The 21,761-nt window shown below is 52.7% G+C and overlaps 1 protein-coding gene across 23 annotated transcripts in view; it reads right to left on the reverse strand.

Moving 5' to 3' along the window:
• Positions 1–3,432: 3,432 nt before the first annotated feature.
• CADPS2 (calcium dependent secretion activator 2) overlaps positions 3,433–21,761 on the reverse strand; it is a 452,803-nt gene continuing 434,474 nt past the window's right edge. For 8 of the 23 annotated variants that reach the window (XM_038557507.1, XM_038557506.1, XM_038557510.1 and 5 more), the window contains 2 exons: positions 8,037–8,141; positions 3,436–3,672 (listed from right to left, as the gene is read on the reverse strand). In XM_038557507.1, the coding sequence (XP_038413435.1) occupies positions 3,502–3,672; positions 8,037–8,141 (276 nt within the window). In that variant the 3' untranslated portion in view covers positions 3,436–3,501. Of the gene's footprint in view, positions 3,673–8,036; positions 8,142–11,086; positions 13,305–21,761 lie in introns of those variants that run through there. The other 15 variants (XM_038557504.1, XM_038557491.1, XM_038557488.1 and 12 more) reach the window with 6 other exon arrangements.

The following is a 21,761-nucleotide window of genomic DNA, read 5'->3' on the forward strand; positions in this document are numbered from 1 at the left end:
AGGAAGCGATTGGACGCACCGCTTGTGACTTTTGCAAAGGCGCACAGGGCGCGCGAGCCTCTGGGGCCCGGGGGTGGGGCCCGGGGTGCGCCCAGGGCAGGGGCGGCCCGCGGGGCTCCAGGGCTCAGGGCTCCAGGTAGCCCCGCGACCTCCGGACCAGACCGGAGTCGCTGGTGCCTCTGCCAGGGTGGGGGTGGGGGTGGGGGTGGGGTGGAAACGACTCGGGTCACCCCGGGTTCCTCTAGTGGCTGAGTTTTAAAGTCACCCGCAAAGAGGCACAGAGTCGCCTCCGCTCGGAATGCGGGGGTGAGGGGGTGCGAGCTGCCGGGCCGTGCGCGGGCGCCTGCGCGGGACGGCGGGAGCCTCGGCCCTCCCCCTTCCCCCTGCCCTCCCCTCCCCTGCCCTCCCCTCCCCCTCCCGGGGTGCCCAGCTCCTGGCACCCTGCCCAGGGCTCCCCGCCTCTTCCTGCTCAGCTTCCGCGGGGGCCGCTCCCCCTCCCCTCCCTCCTCCTTCTCTCCCGCCCCCCCCCGCCGGGGCTCCCGGGCCTCGACTTCCCCGCCCGCCCCGGTGCGCGCCCGACGTGCGGCCCGCAGACGCGCGCGACCCCTGGGTGTTCCTCCGGGTCGGGGTCCCCTGCCCTCGGGGGCGCACCCCGCTGCCCCCCCCCGTGCCGCCGCCCCAGGCCGCACGCCGCCCCCGTGACCCCCGGGACCCGGTCAGCGCCCGCCCGTCCGTCTGTCCGTCCCGCTGCCCCGCCGACGGCCGCAGCGCCCGCAGAGGAGAGCGCGAGGGCGGCCCTGCACCGGCTCCTCCCCGCCCCCACGCGAGCCCGGCCCGGCCGTCGGGAGCACAGCTCGAGGAGGAGGGGGGGGGACCTGGGTGCTCGCGGGGGTGGGATGGGGGATGGGCGGGGTGCTGGTGGGATGGGAGATGGGATGGAGCAGCGGGGGTGCGGGATGGGGGCAGTAGGGGGCGATGAGGGCGGGGGGGGTTGGGGTGATGGGGCGGAGGTGGTGGTGGTGGGAGATGGGATGAGGACAGCGGTGGTGGGATGGGGGATGGGGGCAGCGGGGTGGGATGGGGCAGGGGTGCTGGTGGGAGGGAGGATGGGGGATGGGCCACGGGGGTGGCGGGATGTGGGATGCGGGGGGAGCCCCGAACACTCTGCTCCTGCGTTTACTGCAGAAGGAGCAGCAGATCTGCGGAGCGAGGCCGAGGAGCAAGACCTGGGGGAATTCGAGTGGAAAACTGGGCGAACAGCAGGACGCGCCTGGAGGGAGGGGTTCGGGCAGCCGGTTCCCCGTTTCAGGGAAGGGAGTTTGTTATTTTTCTCCTTGTGTTTGGAGAAACTTCCAGGTGTGATAAGGGCCCTGCTGCCCGGGGTGTGAGGCCCTAGACCGCCCGGGAATGCCTTGTGTGGGGGGGGGGCGGCCAGAACCGGTTAGGAGGGGGAGCTATTTCTGCTGAGTTAAAAATGATTCTCATTTAAAAAAATCTTGTAAGATTTGTTAGGCTTTCAGTGAAATCCCTTTAAATGAAATAATACTTAAAAAATAACGCTTGGCCTCCTTTAATAGACAGGAGCTTGGGCGTTCACCCCAACGCTTACACACGCCAGTGAACAATTATGAAGTCATTTCAAGCAATTTGCAGTTATGTTGAAGAGAATTTCTGGGCAAAAACCCAAAAATGACTCTTCATTCTTTTCAGTTTTCTTTTTTAAAGATTTTATTTATTCATGTGTCTCAGAGAGAGAGAGAGAGAGAGAGAGGCAGAGGCAGAGGGAGAAGCAGGCTCCACGCAGGGAGCCCCAGGCAGGACTCGATCCCGGGACCAGGACCACAACCCAGGCTGAAGGCAGCGCCGAGCCCCCCCCTCCCCGGGCTGCCGTCGTTTGTTTCTTTGTCCGTTGCTCTCCTTTGTCCGTTGCTCTCCGGCACCTTCAGGCGGCTCAGAGGGCGGCCCGCGGCCTTGTCTGGACCTGGGAGCGTCGCAGTCCCCACGTCTGGCCCTGTCCTCCGCATGGAAGCCACTGGAGCTTGGACTTGGGGATGGGGCTTCTGGAAGCTCCTGGGTACAGCAGGGAAGGCGCAGAGAGCCCTCAAGTGTGGGGGGAGAGCGGGGTGTTGGGGGTGGGGTGGGGGGGCTGCCCACAGCCCGGGCAGGTGAAGGCGCCCCGGCCCAAGCTGCTCCAGGCCGAGTGCTGCCCGGCACGGCGGCCCCGGGTTAGCCAGCGTCCTTGGGTGCGTGTGGGCCCAGGGGGCGGCCGTCGCTCTGCGCTCAGCCGGGACAGCCAGGCCGCTCAGGCCCAGAGGAGCGCCAGGCCCCCGGGGAAGGACGGCGGTACCTGGGGAGCCTGCAGCCTTGGCGCTGTGCCGCAGCCGCAGCCGGGGGGCCGGGGGCTGTGAGGGCGAGCGAAGGAGGGCCACCGCCTTGCCCTGGGCCCAGGTCACAGTCACGGGGCCCGTGTCTAGCGGGGAGGCGCGCGGTCGCCTGCGTGTGTATCTTGTGTCACTCGGGGTGTCTCACCCTCAGGACCCGGATCTGAGCGCAAAGCCTGTTACAGTGACCGCAGTGCGTGGGTTTCCGTGGGCCTGTGGCCAGCGGCCGTGGTTTCTGACACTCCGGGGCGTGACCCCGGGGGCCCACCCGCGTTCCAGGGCGCAGCCTCCCCCCGGCCAGCGGCCTCCAGCTGCGCTGCCTCGGCTTCCCGCATTGCAGGGCGCTTGGGAGCGGGCGGGGGTCGCGACGTGCCGGGGCGTTTTAGGGGGAAAATACAAGAACTCAAACTCCTAGTGAGGCGGTGACGCGCTGCCGTGGCAGGGTCATGGTGGGGGTGACGTGCGACCCTGTTCTCCTTGAGAACCGCGGCGGGCAGCGCGGGGCCCCTGGTGTCGGCCGCCGCTCGGCTCCGCTGGGCAGACGCGCTGGGGCGGGAACGGCCCGTAACGTGTGCGCCCGGCAGGTGCGAGGCGGCGTTGGGCCTGCTGCTCCGCGGGGACTCGGGCCGCCGGGTGGGCAGCTCTGGAGCCCCCGGGCCGGCCACACGCTCCGGGGCGCCGCGGTCCCGCCTCCCCGCACCCCGTGGAGCCGCCCCGACGCGGCCGGCGGACCAGGCCAGGCGGACCAGGCCAGGCGTGCGGGCTGCGGGGTCACGCCAGGGCAGGGCAGGGCAGGGCCGGGCGCCAGCGGCCCCACAGCGCGGCCCCACGGCGCGGCGAGGCCCACGGGCGCTGCCGTGACGCGCTCACAGAAGCAAAAGGCAAGTGTTGGAACAAAACCATCGATCCTGCTGCGCGGGGGGGCCGCACGGAGGGGGCCGAGCCAGCCTCTGCGTGTGGCGAGCGCGGCTGGGCGGCCCGGGCCTGGGCAGGGGCAGGGGCAGGGGCAGGGGCAGGGCCTCCTCCGCCGCCTCCTCCATCCTCGGCCTCCGTCCTCCTCCGCCTCCTCCTCGGCCTCCGTCCTCCGTCCGCCTCCATCCTCCCCGCCGCCGCCCCGCGCTCAGCCCTCCTCCTCGTCGCTGTCTTTCATGGTGATGCCCTGGAGGCCGCCCCCGTCCGACACCGAGGCCGCGGCCTCCTCCACCGTGAGGCGCCGGTGCAGCGTCTCGTAGGCCTTGCCGTGCAGCGTGCCCTCCAGCACGCCCTGCAGCCGGAAGTCCCGGTAGCTCTTCTGCGGAACAGAGAGGAGCCGCTCAGGCGACGCGTGGCGGCCCGGCCTCGGCGGCCCCTCGAGCCGCCCCACCACCCCCACCCGCTGCCCGGGCCCGCCCCGGCCTCACGCGGCGGCCGCCCAGCGCCGGGCCCCTCGCGGGGGGTGGGGGGGGCGGCAGCGGGAGCCGGCGGCCCTGAGGCGCGCCTGAGGAGGCACCTGAGGCGACACCTGAGGCGACACCTGAGGCGACACCCGAGGCGACACCCGAGGCGGCCCCCTCGGCCTCCTCACGACCGCCCCTCGCTCCGGACTCTGAGGTGAAGGCAGCCCCGCGGGGCAGGCCCGGGCGTCCCGGACGCTGCCCACCTCCCAGCGCCCGTTTGCTGCCCTGCGTCAGGGCCGGGCCCCAGGATCGGGACCTGCCCCCGGGCCTCGGTGTCCGTCCAGGTGCTCTCTAGTGGGTACGCGCTCCGGGGGTGGCTCCGCGCTCAGTAGGTGAGAAAAGCCAAAGAGGAAGGCGGCGGCACCTCCTGGCCCAACAGGACGACTCTGGGGGCTGAAAATTACCCCCGGGCCAGGGCTGCTGTCCCGACGGGCCCCGGAGGAGGCTCCCGCTATCCTCGCAGCCGAAGCGAAGGCGCTTCCTCCGGGAGGCCGGACGCCCGAGAACGGGCCCTGCCGCCTCCCGCTGCGGCACCTGACGGGCTGGCGGGCTCGGGAGGGTGGAGGAGGGTGGAGGAGGGTGAAACCGGGAAGGCTGAGGGAGCACGGCCATTGTCACGCTTGCCCCCCCTTCCTAATCTGCCTCGGCCCGGGGACACCCCGCATTTCAGAGGGGACACCCCGAAGCATGGATGGACGGTGAACACTTTTTTTCCATGTGGGGAATCCCTTGTTATAAATCCGACTCGTCTCTGAGAATCTGCCCCGGAACCGTGACCAATACTGTGGAGCCTCGGCCGTCAGTGTCTGAACAGCAAATAAAAACCTGATTCGGAGAGTGCTCCCTTCTTCCTCAAATGATCAAAGCTCCTGTTGCCTCACATGTTGCTATTCTGAGTCACCTGCACCCCACGGCTTCCCTGCGCCACACCCCGTGGGGATCTGCGTCCAAGCCCACAGGAGAAGCTGGGCCACCTGGTAGCTAACGCACGTGGTCTTTGGCCAGGGTTTGCGTGCGAGCCTGTTTCTAGTTCGATTAAAACTACCTCAAGCACACACCATACGCCCCAGACCCGGAGCCAGACCCGGAGTCAGCGCTGCCCCGCAGCCCCCCGCTGGGGCGCGGCCTCCGTTCTCACCAGGACGGGCCTTCCCTGCGCTCTGGGCTCCCCGAGCCGCCCACCGGGAGGTCGCTCAGGACGCCCGAGCTGTGGGTGCGCAGCCCCGAAGCCTTCTCTGCCCGGGGAGCTAGGACTCCCCTTCCTCGTTCTACCGGCAGGCAACACGCAGCAGGGGAGGGGCGGGACGGGCATCCCTGCCCGCTCGGCCTCCCTTCTAGGATTCCCAGGGCACCACGGCCCGACATCCTCTGTGGCTGCCAACGGAGGTCTGCTCAGCTCCTAAGACGGGGCCTGCCTCAGGGTGCTGCTCACTTGTCTCCTTTGTCTTAGCAAGAGAGGCCGCGGGTTCATGTGACCTGCTTTTACACGTCCTGCGGCCGCTGGGAGGATGCAAATCCATCAGGCATTTTGATCTTCTGAGGATTCTATTTTTCTCCCTTCCACAATAAAACTTTGCAAATAATTTCCTAGTCCTAAACTATGAAACTCTCAGTGGAGTTCGTTTTTTCTTAGTGAGCAACGTGAATGAACCAACTGGTGCCTAAATGTCTTCGTGGGGCAAAGTCCGCCATCCCATACACCCCGGCGACATCTGGGGCCCCGGTGGGCTCGGGGGACGAGGATGCGTGCAGGTAGTGAGGGCCAGGTTGCCAGAGGAGAGCAGCCAGGCTCCTGGGCAGCCGGCGCTGCTCTGTGGTGACCTCCGACTCGCCCTAGGCGGTGGCGATGGAAAGAAGGCCCACTCACCAACCTTCACAACTGTGTGCACGTGCCATTAATAGCTTCTTAAGTTCACAAAAAGTGAACGTTATAAAATACCACTATTCTGAAGTTCTGAAGAATTATGAATCTATGTATGAAATTGGTTAAAGTCTGTTTATATTCAGAGTAGGAAAAGAAACAATTAAACATTAAATTATTAATTCTTTCTGATTTCCACTATGAAAATAATAACTTTTAATTATTAAATAAAAGCTCTACAATTTGATTAACTGTATGAGCCAAAGCAAGCATTGGCTGAGTGTGGGGACCTGCCTGCGAGAAACAAAGCATGGGGAGTCAAACCTACTCATGACATTGATTTTCATATTTACCAGTCTGGACTACTAGTGGCCCATAACGAAGACTGTGTTAAAATAAGATCAACTGACTGCCTTCGAGTACAACGGAAATGTCACCGTATAATTCATGACATTATCATTTTACTCTGCTAAAGTATTCACTGTGCTTGATCTATCATCGCAATGATGTGAATATGAGAAGGGGAATAACTTTGAAAGGAACAAATGATGGGCTAATAAACGATAGAGATTTTATTCTAAAAACAGAGAGCTTAACAATCTATCAGCGAATACCGGTCAGCTGAAGAGGTCCTCTCTGGCACCTTGAAGGCAAGATATGAACCTGAAAATACGGCTGATCGTAAGGGCAGGCAGCCAATCCCAGTGCACGCACTGCACCCTTAACATACACGGGAATTTAGAGGGTACGCAGACAATCGGATTGTCTTTTATGAAAAACAAAATGCATTTGGAAGCTCTCCGAGTCCCATTTATAGAAACAAGGAAGAGACATTGCAGAAACGAAGGGAAATACGAATGTATCTCAGTGTGCTTTCGGTTTCTTTGTAAATTAAAGAGCACCTGGTAAGAAGTGCTCCGGACCAATGGTATTTTGTCCATTGTAATGGACTATGTTTATCAGTATTAAAAATTAGCGGGTGGCTATAATTTTACTTGCCGTTTATGACTAACTGTGATTGCTATTGCTGTGAGATCATAGCTCCGGCTCTATGTTCCAGGAGATTCGCCAATTTCTCAGTTTAGAACGGAACTTTCCTATTTACGGTTCTAATGTGTGATAGCCTGTGTGGCTATGGCACAAAAGAACATGTATTCTAATTAGACTGCAGGAACCTAGAGCACGATGGGAAATATTTTAGTGTGGATAAAACTTTTTTCTTTTGGTAATGTGGAAAAAACAACGTAATGCAACAGATCGTCTCTAACTTTATCATCAGAATCACGTGGCGGGCTTGTTAATCTACAGATTGCTGGGCCCCACTAGGGTTTCTGATTCGGAAGTCTGGGGTGGGACATGATAATTTGCATGCTGGTGATGATAGGTCAGGGATGACACCGAGAACCACTGAGTATACGTGTGTGTGTCATACGTGCACATACGTATCTAAACATAATATATGTGCCGATACACAACACACATATATGGGCACATACATATATATAAATGGCATATGTATCCCATTTGGTGAATGGCACTAAAATGGAAGCGACGGTCGTCTTTTTAAAAAAATAGCTGAATCTCAATAGCTTAGAGTTTTGTTTTTAGGCAGAAGGTAGGATCTGTCTCAATTTTAAGACATAGCTATACTCGGGGCAAATTTTGTGTTTCCACTAGAATTTACAAAGTGTGAAAAACCATGTTAAATATAATATGATTTTAAAGCCCCTACTCGCTAAATATAATATGTATGTTGTCAGCCTTTTCTTTTGAAGAGCAAAAGTTAAAACGGCCTCGCTTAAGGGATGTGACACCTGTTGGTAGCTGGCATGGTCCCCAACACTCAAACTGATCGTTTCTGACTTACAGAGAAGATGGGGCGTGCTTCCAAAGGAAGCCAGGCAGTGACGACGTTACTTTCACGTCAGGATAGAACAAAAGAATGGAAACTCTCCTTATGCTGTGGGCAAATACAATTCAAAAGCCCTCAGGATGATAGGTGATCCTAATAAATATGAAGGAACTGTATTAGGAGAAAACATTTCTATAATCAAGAACATTAGTACCAGATTACTGTGGACCTACTACAATCGGGTAAATGTGCTCAAGGCTTTATGGACATTATCTTAAAATGTGATTACTCGATAAAATATTTGTATTAGTGCAGAAAAATTAAAATACACTTAATGACCTAACTGAAAATGTAAGTGAACAGTAGCCTATGGTTTGCCGAGGGTGATGATTTTAAAGTACTTACATCCGTTCAGTTGCATCAAATACAATTTCCTTGTATGTCAATATCTAGCCATTATTCTTCGTAGCTTGGTGGCAATTCACATCTAAACACATTTTGTTTACCTTCACAATCTTGATGAGCGTCTTCAGTTGGTAAATATGAAGCTGAAGGTCTAATCTATCAGCCAACCAGACACAAATGACTTTCATGGAACTGCTGTACCATTGCTGGAAAGAAGGATGGGGGCAGAGGGGAGGAGAACAAAACAGAAAACAGCCTCTGCAGTATTCATGTAACAGATTCGGTAATGAGGGGGTAATGACACACTCTGGAATGACCACAGATCAGCACTTGAAGTCAATAATGCTATAATTTCCTGTTAACAGAATTGTATGTTTTGCTAGAAAATCTGCTAAGTTGACCTAGGCTGTTCTCTACATGAATTAACATGAGTCTTTCAGCTGTAACATATTCATGGGAAACCGTGTTTCTGCACTTGCAGCCTAGCGGCCTGCTTTGTAATCTCTAGGTAACAATGGGCGCTAAATACACGTTATGGGACTGAAGGGGCTCCCCCACAGCAGGAAGAAGCAGGTGAATTATTTTCAAAGGGAAATTTCTCATTAGCCTCTATGTTATGTAAAAACCAGAGAGCAGACGCCTTATGCCCTGACGCACGCTGTCAGTACCTAGAAATGACATTTTACGGCAGCGATGGTAAAGCCTTGCCAGGGCTTACGAGCCAGGGATCCCCAATCACGCCCTCATCTACTATCTGTTAAGTATCTGCCAAGCTGTTTTAAAACCACCCAAGATAAAGATTTGAGACCTTAGGAAGGAATGTTGTCAGGACGGAATTGCTGTGTCTGCAAGAATCAGAAAGAAGAGGTCAGTTGACTAAGTCACGAAAGGAAAGGATTTGTTTCAGTTTGCTAGTGTTTTCGGAAGGTTCGTATTTTTTCCTCTCCATGACCACTCTCTTGAGGGGAAAACCAAAATTATTCTGTAATGTAATTTCCCGCTCCTAAATAACGTCAATCGGTATAGTAAAAGCAGACATTTTGCTTTTGTTTCATTTTAAAGGCAATCTGCTACTCATAGTGACAGAGCTAGGTTCAGGTAATACTGTAAAAATAATAATGCTGCTCATTCAGATAACCGTGAGAAATAGCAAAGTCCATCCAGCACTAAGGAAATGACGAGAGTTTTTGAAAGAGAAGGGACAGACACAGGGTACGGATGTAGGGTGACCCCACAGATCATGTATGTGTGGTGCATGTGTGCTTAGGTATTCAAATACAGAAAAAAGACCTTAAAAAATACTTTTTTTTTTCCCATGACAAAATAGTAAATTCAATTTCCAAGAGAAATCTTATGTGATGCGAGTAAGTCTGAAATTCATCTGGCCTTGTATTTATTATTAACATTGTTCTGATAAAATTTCGTGTAAGAAATGGTATTTTAAGCATGAATTAAACCTGAATCCGTTTCACTAGACTTATTTCTATTAATTTGTTAGTACACTGAACATACATGCATAAAATAAGCTAATTAAAATGAATAACTGATTTGCTAAATATTCTGATACCACACGGACAAATGAGAACTCCAGGTTTTTAAAATGTGAGATAGGTTATGATTTTAAAAAAATGTTATCCACGTGCCCACTTTTGCTCTTTCCTAATGATGGCTTTTTAAATTTTCTGGATATCATAAAAGTATCAGAAATAAGTTTTACAAAATAAGACACACTCCTAAATTCTTAAAAAAAAAAAAAAAGGTGCAAATGGATTCAGTACCTCAGCTGACACAGTGATTTCTAATAGTATTTAAACCCTAAACTTCCTTATTTCAGATTACTTATAGCCTCAACCTCTTGAGTTCTATTTTAATACAGGTAAACACTCCTGGGTATTGCTGATGGTGAGTAGGAGTATATACTAAATTAAGACCCTCACCCCTACACCAGTTTCCAGGTAATTTGGAAGCTAAAATGTAGTCACAACAGCTATGATTTTTGAATTATATGAAGTCCTTCTGCAAGAGACAACGTTTTGTAGGGGAGAACAAACTATGAAATATGGAGTCTAGCGTAACGTACCAGTTAATCTGTTAGACTGTGAAGTTATCATATCCATGGTAAATTGTATAAATTTGAGGGAAATGAAAATACTTTCTTAAAATTACTCCATAAACATCTTTATGCTTTTAAAAAAATCTAACACGATTTAAAATTAACTCATTTTTCCCATTACACATAAATGATACTCATGATTAAGTGATAATCAAAAGGACATCTAATGTAACAGAAATTTATTATTAATAGAACTACTTTAACACAATGGCAAAATCATAACTTTAGAGAAAAATATGTTGGGAATAAAATGATTGGAAGTTAACTATAAAGACAGAGAAGAAAAGAGGACCTTTGTGAAGTAAAAGGCTTCAGCTACTTTACCATCATCTTACTTTTAAAGGCAACCAGTGACTCGATAAGGAAAATTCTTTAAGAGAGATTGTTCTTTTCGGATAAAAATGCGTATTTTTCGGTTCCCAAGTCAAAGGATTTTGACGATTTTCGGCTAAATCAAGCAATCGGGAGAAAGCAGTACTTTAGCTCAGTTTCTGTGGCTTCTAACAGCAAGCTAACGACAACAACAAAACCCAGGAGGACTGCTGCTTTCTCGCATCTGGTGAAAGAGACACTCGCACACACTCCAAGCAAACAAATAAGCAAACAAACGAAACCAGCAGCCAGAGGTCCCCAGCACGCTCCTATTTCTGGTGCGGGGACTGACACGTTCCCCTTTTGGGTGCTGCAATATGGGTGGGTCCCGGGTTGTCGTCCTGACAAAAAAGTCCAAAGGTAGGTCAGCTGCCTCTTCCCGCACCCCAGACCACGCCAAGCCCTCAGTACAAAGAAAGAAGGAAAACAAAAAACATTCAGAAAGGGTGAATGTGCAGTAAAGTCTGAATGTTGGCAAGTGTCCTTTCGTTTTGGAAAAGTTCATTTTAGAAAACATTGGGCTGACTATTCACTTTTCCCTTCGGGGGATGACAAGCAGTGCTGCCGCTGCACCGAAGCCGTGGGCATGGCATTACCGCTTCATTCTTCGCTTTGCTCTACTTAGGAATAAAGCAGTAAGTGTATATTCTACGGTGTGGTGGTGCCTTTTTTTTTCCACATCAATCCGTGACAGCAGCCTACCGCTTTAACAAAAAAAATATGGGTTTTTTTTTTTTTTTTCTTTTTGTGGTTCATTCAACTCCTGTAAGGGCATGCATTACTCACTTCATTTTCTTGAGATATTTCTTTTAAAGCAAAAAGAAAAGAAAAGGAAAGGCTAGGGTTGACTCTGTGAGACCCCTGTATTTATTCACACTTATTGTGCATGACTGTAGACTGGTAAATCATATTAGCAGCCCGTCTCCCCATCAAGCTGCTACTTGCTTTCCAGCCCTGGGAAGGTTCAACAAATCAACAGGAGCACGGAAAACAGAACATCAGTCTAATCTAGTGTTTAAGGTGAAGTTTTCAAACCCAATCTAAGAAGATCTTTAGAGCAAGCAACAAGCTGAAGGGCTCAGAAGGTGGTATTGACAATGAAAGAGTGTTGAAATATTGAGAAGCGCAGCACTTGTGCATTTTTAATAACAAGAAGGTCAACAAGGACATAGCTCCCTCAGTGCCAGGAGTTGCCACTGACTATGGAAATTGCCACACCAGGGCTAGAAACGCTTGCAGTTCATCAGCTTTCTTAAACAGTTCATCAGCTTTCTTAAACACCCTGAACCCCCTCAGTGGACCTTTAGTCTTGAATTAACAAACCAAAGCAATGAAAGAGGGTGCAGTCTGAATGGCTGGCATTGATCCCCAACTGTGTCCGCACTGCTACGGGCCCTGAAAAACTCTCTCCATTGTCAATAGAATTGACAAACCTCGCCTCCTAAATAGTGCAGCTGAGCCGCGGGATCCGCGCAGCTGTAAAGGGCCCTGCTCCGGGCGGCCGCTAACAATGGAACAAGCATGAGCTCTTTGTCAGTCCCAGACTCGGCAATTTTCTAACAAGGATTAAAGTTGTTTCTCCGCGGTGCCGCTGAAAAGAGATTTAGCAACATACCGTGCTTTCTTCATGCAAGTTAAAGAGAAGTAGTTAAGGAATTTCATTATTCTGTTGGCTAGGGGAAATATAAAACAAATATATTAAATATGCACAACTCCCTCTTCTGCCCGATTCATAACGTCTCGAGGGTGATTCGGTTAAATGGAACACGTACTGCTTGGACACAGGCGCTCCGCGTTTATTTGGGGAATTTTATTTTTAAGAAAGTCCAGCGGCTGGCCACCTGGAACGAGGTCTCAATACATGCTGATGCACAATGCCTTTAGGGCTCTGTGGCCCATACCCCGCAATCCGAATCACCCGACCACATAGGGCTCGCAGATCACGGCGGCTTCAAGCAAGTCATTTGTCAGAATGTGGCTTCTGGTGACGACGGCGACGAGGAAAGAGCCGCTTTGCTGGAACAAATCGGTGACGAATTTTCTGCTTAAGCGTTTAGCTTTTTATTGATTAGGAGTCGGTCCGGCTAGCTGATATATTTTCATTCTTCTCCAGCTATGCTGCCTCCGTAGGTGAACGACAGGAAAACGCACCCCCCGACCCCCGTGGGCGCTGGGGCCCAGCAGGTGCAGGTGTGCGGCCCTCTCCTGGGGGGCAGGCTGGGCACCCGCAGCACCGCGCCCAGGTGAGCTGCCGCCCGAGAGGTCACCCCGGGAAATGGCACCTTTTGAGGGCTACGCGGCCTGGATAAAAGAACGGATAATATTTTCGAGATGCTGAAGGTCTTCGAAAGTCTGGCAAACACAAGCCGTTCTCCAGGCCCGCTCTGCGGCTCCGGGAGGCTACGGGTCGGGAACCCGGGGCGCTTGGGCCCACAGCTCGGGCCGCGCGTCTCTCCTCTGTCACCGATGGGCAGGTGCCGTGGGGCCGACCTCCCCCAAGCGCCCCTCCGCCGCCGGCCTCGCCGATCACGGCCCAGGGCGCCCGGCCCGGCCCCAGCACGGCCGCCTTGTTTGGGACACGGACCCGCGGGGAAGGCCAAATGATCGCGCTCTGCCTTCTGCGTGGTCCTTCAACACGGCTTTATCTTCAAAGACAAAAAATGTGCAAGTTTAGAGTTCCAGAAGTGTCCATTACCTGTTGTTTTTGTCTGTTTTCAGCTTACTCATTTTGGCCTTTTGATGAAGCACAAACATAAAAATAAAACCACGAAGACTCACGAGCAATGAAGGAGATTTCTAAAGAACCGGCAGGTGCAGTCACTCATGTCTGGTATTTTCACGGATCCTGATGATAAAGGCATCCGGTCTATTTTTTCAGTCCTCCCTGGGAAATGTAAGTATCTCAGTTAAAATTTCATTGAATTCTTCCAGCGACCTTCGGGAGACGGTTATCATCGTGGCCGAACTGCACCCGTGGAAACTGAGCTTGTACGGGTGGAAACCCGAGGTCAGACTGAACGTGTTATTCGGGTTTATACAATAAGTGGCATTTTATGTTTTACCTGATTTATATACACATAGTTTATATCTTATATCCATGCTTCAGAGTGTGGACTCGTGACAGCCTGGGTTAGGCCATCTCCTTCTAGAAACCATTCCGTCCTGCCAGTCAAGTCTCTGATTCTTGAAGGCAGTTCGCTGCCTCCAGCAGACAACCAAGAAGACAACCTCCTCCGTTCTTGGGGGTCCCTGAGAGTCGTCACGACAGCGGACCGTGAAGTAACCAGGACGTGCTTGTTCATTATTCCAAAGAAGTCCACCACATTTCCTTGCAAAGTTAAAATGATCTACATTTCCAAAGACCTCTTTTCTGCTCTACCTCATTAATCCCAAGTTCCCTTCATTCCCAAATGTCCTGGAAGTACACTATTAAGCCAGTCGACCCTTCCCGACACTCCACACAAAGGCACTAAAATCAAGACTGTTCTCGGGGCGCTTGGGTGGCTCAGGAGCTGAGCACCTGGATTTAGCCCAGCTCATGATCTTGGGCCGTGACACCCAGTCCCGCGTGGGGCGCCGCGCTCAGCACAGACTCTGCTTAAGACCCCTCTCCCTCTGCCTCTGTCCCTGCTCATGCTCCCTCTCGAAGATAGATAAATCTTTAAAATCAAGTCAAATTAATACTGTTCTTTATTATTATTATCAACTAGGTAATACCTCTGTCATTTTGTTCTGGGGGTCTTTTCCTGGGGTTAAAATGACTATAAAGTGGGGACACGGAGAGGGGGGGCTCAGTGATCTGCCTTCTACCCAGGGCGTGACCCCAGGGTCCTGGATCGAGTCCCACGTTGGGCTCCCCGTAGGGAGCCTGCTACTCCCTCTGCCTGGGTCTCTGCCTCTGTCTCTCTCATGAATAAATAAATAAAATCTTAAAAGAGATAAAGATTACGAAGTGAAAATTTCAGATGATCAGTTGTTCCCCTCTCTCCTACTTCATGACAAATGATGGGACACATGCTGGTTTGACTAATGTTTTGTGACCAAAATGACTGATCATGATGATTGGTTTGGCCCAGCTGTCAATCCAGTTATGCTGTTGTAGACACCAGTTTGGGGCGCATTGCCACTGCACAGCTCGTGTGGGCACCGTAACACTTTCACCTGGCTGAATGACTCATTTTGAATACTATGTATAAAATTTTGGTCAAGGGCAGCCCAGGTGGCTCAGCAGTTTAGCACCACCTTCAGCCCAGGGTGTGATCCTGGAGTCCCCGGATTGAGTTCTGTGTCGGGCTCCCTGCATGGAGCCTGCTTCTCCCTCTGCCTCTGTCTCTGTCTCTCTCTCTCTGTGTCTCTCATGAATAAATAAATTAAATCTTTAAAAAATTTTTGGTCAATATTGCATTTAAATCCATACGGTCAGATCTGGATAAAATAAACTGGACGTCTGGCATGGCTACTGAGCGGCATGGTCGGAGAGAAGATCTAGGCCTGAGACTTAACTATAAGCAGGCCTTTCTGTTTCCATTTCCTTATAAAAATGGAAAACAATCATTCCGGAGTTACTTTCTGAGAGTGTTGTGGGGACGGGACCAGCCAGCCATCGTTCTGCCTGCAGCCCACGGGCCACTCCCAGGGAACCCATCTCTGCCAGCCCAGCGAGCTGCTGCTCTGCTGGATGTTGGGTTTCTCTAAATCTAGGGCTTCTGGGCACGTCGATCCCTCTGCCTGGACGTCTATCCCGACCACCGGTTCCTGGGCCTCATCTCTGGGAACCGTGGAGACTCCTTTCCCTCATTATTTCTGCCGGGAAGCCTGTGCTACCTCTCGCTGACCAGGCGCAATCGGGTGCTCACACATTCCCTGCTCCTCAAGCCCCGACATGGATAGAAATATCTAACGACGTCCTGCAGAGCTGCCACGGTGGCCACGGGTGAGCACGGGGAGCGGCAAAGCCTCCCTCGTCCTGCTGCCTCCGGGCCTCAGCAGGCCGGCCTGCAGCCCACGTTGCCTACCCGCCAAAGAACCCAAGGCGCTTCGGTATTTGGGGCTAGAGGGTGTACATGTGTAACAGTGACCGTGCAGCCTCTGCACCGACAGACGACAGAAGCGTCGGAGCCAGGGCGTTGACTTCATCCATGCGTCTCAGTAACAGAAAACTAACTGAATGGATGTGAGAGCCGTAGGCATCGCCCAGAAGTCAACGACTGCGTTGGGCTAAAGAAGGGGAACGTAAGGCTAACAGCGGGCTCTAAGTGTGACACTCTGACTTCATTCGAGTGATGACGCAGACAGAGGAGGAAGCCCCACGAGTGCGTCCATGCTGAGTGTCCACGAGCACAGCCTTACACGGAAGGCGACCGTGCTGCACGCTCGGCCGGGCCTAGGGCCTGTGGGCCCATCGCCAGGTCGTACCTGGGGCTGGGCCCGTGTGGGGTGCGGCCAAGGCTGCCCGTGCACTTTCACCACCAAGGGATGTGTCTTGGGCGAACTCTAGGCCTGTCGGCTCTGTGAGCTACGAGTGTTTAAATAAACGTAGAAAAGTACCAGTGCTGTGGCCTAGTTGACGTCAGCCTGAGGGAGCAGGGAAGCCTCTTGGGAGGCGACGTCAGCCCGGCTTCCAGCACTGCCCCCACCGCAGGGTCACCGCTTGGTACCGCGAACGGGGAGGCGCAGACCTTCACTGGCCCCCACGCCGGCAGGTTTCCAACCTTCCCCTGGAAAGAGACACTGAGTGAGCGAGCGTCGTGGTCACCGGCCTCTCCCGACGGGGGCTGCACTCCGGCCCGTCTGCTCCGTCCACGAAGCCTCCAGCCTACGCTTCGGCGGGAGGTGCTCTCGCCAGTAGACCCGCTGGCCCAGGAGGCGGGCTCCGCGGCGCCAGGGCTGGGGGCTCCTTTAGCGTCGCCACGGGGCAGGGCCGGCAGGAACATGGGCCGCACGAACACCAGCTCCCGTTTCGTCTTGGTCGCCGGGAGAGACGCTGGCCCCGCGGCCAAACCAAGCCAAGGCCTCGCCGGCTTCCCGCTCCTCCCGCGCCGGGGACTGTGCGCTGCAGCTCTGGGGCCCTCGGCGGGCGGGCGGACACCGCAGTCGGCGCACGGGCAGTGGGGGCGGGGCGAGGGGCTCCGCGGCCTTGTCCGGCGGAGGGAGGGACGCGCCCGGGGAGTCCTGCGGGGCGTGAAAGCTCGCGGCCCACTCGGCCCACAGCCCCAGCTGGCGGAGGGCGCAGAGGGGGGTTCCGGAGCCGGTCCCATGGGGAGGGGGTAGGAAAGGGGAGCAGGAAGCGGGGCGGCAGGGGCGGGACGTGGCCCAGGGAGTCCTGTGCGCTGCATGAAAGCTCGCGGCCCACAGCCCCTGCTGGCGGAGGGCGCCGATGGGGAGTTCTGAAGCTGGTCCCACGGGGAAGGGGAGTAAGGGGGGGGAAGCAGAGGTGGGGAGGGGCGGCGGCAAGGATGGGCCACGGCCCAGGGAGTCCTGTGGCCCAGGGAGTCCTGTGCGCTGCATGAAAGCTCGCGGCCCACTGCGGCCCACAGCCCCTGCTGGCGGAGGGCGCTGATGGGGAGTTCTGAAGCCGGTCCCATGGGGAAGGGGAGTGTGTGTGGGGGGGAAGCAGGGGTGGAGAGGGGCAGCGGCAGGGACGGGCTGCGGCCTGGGGAGTCCTGCGGCTGCATGAAAGCTCGCGGCCCACAGCCCCAGCTGGTGGAGCTGCGCAGAGGGGAGTTCCGAGGCCGGTCCCAAGGGGCCAGAGGCGGGACGTGGGTGGGACATGGAGGGAGACCCACAGGGGTTACTCGCTGAGGTGCAGACAAGCCACAGCTGGGGGCGGGGAGAGGAGGAGGGCAGCCACAGGGTGGGGGGGATGGGCACGGGGGGCAGTGGGGGGCCTCGAGCGGCTGCCCGGGCGGTCAGGGGCGGTGGCCGCCGTGGCCGCCCCAGGGCCGGGAGTCTGGGCCCCGGTCTCCAGCAGCAAGGCGCCCGGCCAGCCCAGTCCAGGCGGGCGAGGTCACCGCGGAGAGGCCGCTCAGCCCACGAAGTCAGGTTCCCAGATGATCTTAAATGTGGAAGCAGCATGAAATCAACGGAAAACAGCTTTGAAAACGCTCAAGGTGCGGCTTGTAACCGTTTTAGCCATCTTTTATAAAACCGGTTAAGAGAATATTCTTCTTCCTTCGAGAACTATGAAGTCATTGTTGTCGGCTTGGGTGAACGAATGCAAACGCACGCTCAACACATTTGGTGTCCAGAAAAATTTCTCGATGAAAATCAAAGTTTTGTCATCTTCCACTGATCAAAGACAATTTCACCATCGCTAAGAGGGTTTAGGTGATCAACCACAATTTCCACAATTTTTTTTCCTCTTCAAGTAAAAACCTCAGATCAGTTCACATGTGAGATTTTTTTTTCTCTTCCTTTTCTTTCTTTTCTTTTCTTTCTTTTTTTTTTTTTTTAATTCTGAGCACAATTAAAGGTGAGTTAAGGCTCTGGTGGAAATCTAAAGAGCATCGGCAAATCTGAGCACTGCTCAGCTTTTGAATTGCTTTTCTACTTCTCAGTTCTTTTAAATGGTTTTCTATGGCAGGGACATTTTTCTTAATTAGTCACAGCTAATTAGTGTTCTGGCATAGACAAGTAATCAGAAATGTCAGAGCTGCAAGGCTACATCTCCCTAATCCTTTGATAATAATTTAGCCTCCTGGGAGGGCCCCAAGCTGCGGTAAGTAGTGACTGACAATAAGGCAAAATTAGGTGGGCAGCAGACCATTAGGATAGAAAAATAAAAAGCACTACCCCATCCTGCTGAGCACCATCAGGCAACTGACTGCACTGCCAGATGAGGTGCCTGTTTAAGCCTGTGTTGTTAATTAGCTGATTCTAACAGACCTGCCACATATGTCCAGGTGCCTCATGCAAAGATGTGTATTTCTGGGAATGTGCCAAATGACAATTGTGTTTCACGATCACATTTCAAGAATAGAAGTAAGAAGTCCACATATTTCTTGGGAGATTCTTTTGAATTATCAAAGAAATCAGATCAACACGCTACACTACATTTTCTTGCTGAGCTTCTTTTAGGCAATTAGGCACGCGCATCTCAAGTTTCTCAGGTCTTAATTCACCAACAGCTTAGATTCAAATGAAGGCCCTTGGCTGCTCCAAGCTGCGTCTGGACTTGCCAAAGCTATTTTGGCACCTACTGTACATCAAAAGTAGATCCCTTTATAAATTCTTATACTTACAAATAATAACATTAAAATAAGGTTATTAACAAAAACAAACCAGACAGCTGTACTCCAGAGGAGAGGCTGTAAAAAAGAAACAAACTTTGAGGGGGGTGGGGAATGTAGCTACGGAGCAAGCTCTGTATGGCCTCTACTAAGGTAGAAAAGGCAATCTGCACAACAGGTTTGGCTGTGACTATCTTGAGAGAGGTCAAACGACTTCAGTAGGAGTCCAAATACTGTAGGTAAGACAAACCAGAAATACAATCAAGAAAACCAAAACCACCTGGGGGACAGTGCATCACGGCAGCTAAATAACACGGTGCTGAAAGTTACACACACGACACACAGATCAAAGTTTTCATCTGCGTCAAGTACAGTGAGGTGCTGGGCGCCCAACATGGGCAGGTTCTAGAGCCTCCAGTAGGTCGCTGAACGTACATCATCCGTCCCTTTCTATTGATGAAACGGGAAAATAATGACTGTTGTTGACATTTAACCTTGAGTGTTGGCAGGAAAATCATGGCGGGGCCTAATCGTCCAAGAGTTCATGTCTGGATTTCAATTCTTTTTTATAGAGAGACAACGTCAAAGTGAAAATCCTCTGTATGGGAATCTAGACGAATTTATGTGGCTCATGCAACAACTTCCTGGTCATTTGAAAGTAAAAGATTATTAAAAAAGGGGAAAACTGCTATGTGTGAGTTGACATCCACATGCAAGAGACTGTATCTATAATGTCGCGGAATTATGAGAAATGCAAGAGGACAAAGGAGTCTCCACTCGCAGTGGGCGGCGGCCTGCATCCGCAGGAGAGGCGGATTACACACGAGGAAATTCCTCCGGAGGGAAGGACTGAACCCGGAGACAGGGAGCTCTACACACACCTGCGAGGGCCCGGGAAGAAGGCGGGATGAGGCAGCCGCTCCCAGCCAGGCTCTGTTGTTTCACTTACTCTTGTGAAATCAACAGGATAATAAGCCGAATTTTTAAATAAGGTCAAGGACAGTAGCGTTGACTTTAACTGGGGATGGATAAATGCCTGCGTTGCGAGGCTCGGGCCCTGGTGCAAAACCCTGTGCTCCAAAATCTGAGAATCTCCGCCCTTCCGTATCTGGGAGGCCAGAGTCGGCTGGCGCACACACGGAAAGGGAGTTTTATTTTGAGAGACATATTCTCTTGTGATGGGTTCAGGTTTTTGTTTTCTTTGCGTGTTACCGTATCTTACAATGGCTACTGGACTCATTTATATAGTTTAGGTCCATTTTAGTTAAAATGTTTAACTTAGAGTTTCTTTCCTCAAAAGAATTCTTTTCCAGGGAAGTCCTGAGAAATGAATCCTTTGTAAAACACTATTTAGGTGAATATAACTGATTAACTATCATTTAAAGAATTACTTTTAGGTTTACAAGGCATCACAACGTTTTAAAAAAAATCTCGTTGAAACTCTTCAACAATTACATATTTAATCAGCTTATATCACAAGAGAACGTTTAATCTGCATGATTTACCAGTTAAACACCGCACCTCGACGTGTCCTCAGCAACACGAGAGCTGAAACGAAATGCTTTTAAAGGACCCGGGGCAGGGCAATGCCCATCAGTGCGGAGGCCCGCAGGCAGGTGGGTTCGGCGTGCGTGCTTGGCCAGAGGCGCAGCTTGGCCGGCCCCTGATACTCGCGGGCACTAGGGAACGACTGCGGGGCCACGGCTGCAGCCGGGAGCCACCTCCCCCCGGACCCGGAGCTCCAAGCTCTGGAGCCCTACCCAGCCTGTCCCCTCCCTCGGGCACCCGTGGCTTCGCCAAGTGTCCTGAGGCCCCAGCGGGTGGGAAGAAAACACCAGAGTGGACGTTAAAGATGCAATTTAAGAATTAGAAAATCTTTGCCAAACTGCCGGAGCGGGACTAGACAAGTGGTAGGTGGTTTTGATTTGATAGAACCTTAGAAACGGTCGCTGATGGGTAAGAGGGAACCCGGCCTGCGGTGCGAGAGCCTGCGGACCTGCAGAAAGACCCCCTGGTGAACCCTCTGGCTACGGGACAGCTTCCTTGGGGTTTCTCTTACCCAGATAAGACATATTTTTCCAAACTGAAAAATGTGAATTTAACATATAGACTTTAAACTTAGCATGTATAACACTGACCACTCACTCGAGAGGATGGGTGGTCTCTGTTTAGAATGTTCTGGTCGCTCAGACTCAGCACGGATACGGAGTAGACGAGTTCCAACTGACTTTCTGAATTTGGGGCTCGGTGCCCTGGTGGCAGATACACGGAGTGTCATACAGCACAGCCATATTTTCGTATAGGATCTCCTTGCTACTTTATCTACTGCACTTTGTACTGCTCCCTGGGGGGACATCCTGCTTTCACCGCCACGACAACCTTACGACTGGCCACTCTGGGGTGCGAGACTCAGCATCCAACCAGCCCGCTGATTTTGGTCGTCACTCACAGCTAAAATTAAAACTCGTTTAATTTCGTTGGTTTAAAATCTGGAAGCTATTTCAGAAACCAGCTGAAATCCTAGACCAGTTTTTTCAGTTTATATGTGATGACTCTGCTGCATTTTGAGCAGGCGACAAAGCTTCTCAGAATCCACCCTGACAGTCGGCAGTGGAGCCGAGGCTGGGACTCAGGGTCGTGGACTCCTGGCCCGGCCCTCTTCCCCCAGGACTGCTTTACCACTTCAGATTTTGTAAGTTGAAAGCATGATAGAGGCAGCACAGACTTTGAACCTGAAGCACAATTTCAAAGTCTGATTCAACAAGTCGCTTGTCTTCCTCAAGTGGGAGATTTCTTAACCCTGAAAATAAGGACAAATGGGGACGATGGCATCTGGCTGAGCTGGCTGGAAACGAGTGAAGTGCCCAGCCACCTCCTGGTACAAGCAGGCGCCCTGGGACAGCTAGGGCTGGGATTGCTCCTGCGATAATTTGAGAGAATTAGGGATATACCTTAAAACAAACTCAGTTCCTTTTAGGAACAACATGAATCTGCCATCGTTTATTTAGACTTAAAAAAAAAAATTCTGTTATGCAAACAATGTTTTAGAAATTTTACCACTTACAGAATGGAGAATATCTTGGTTATTTGTCCTAATATTAACTTTGTTGATC

The sequence above is a fragment of the Canis lupus genome, chromosome 14 (assembly GCF_011100685.1).
Source record: "Canis lupus familiaris isolate Mischka breed German Shepherd chromosome 14, alternate assembly UU_Cfam_GSD_1.0, whole genome shotgun sequence".
NCBI classification, from domain to species: domain Eukaryota; kingdom Metazoa; phylum Chordata; class Mammalia; order Carnivora; family Canidae; genus Canis; species Canis lupus.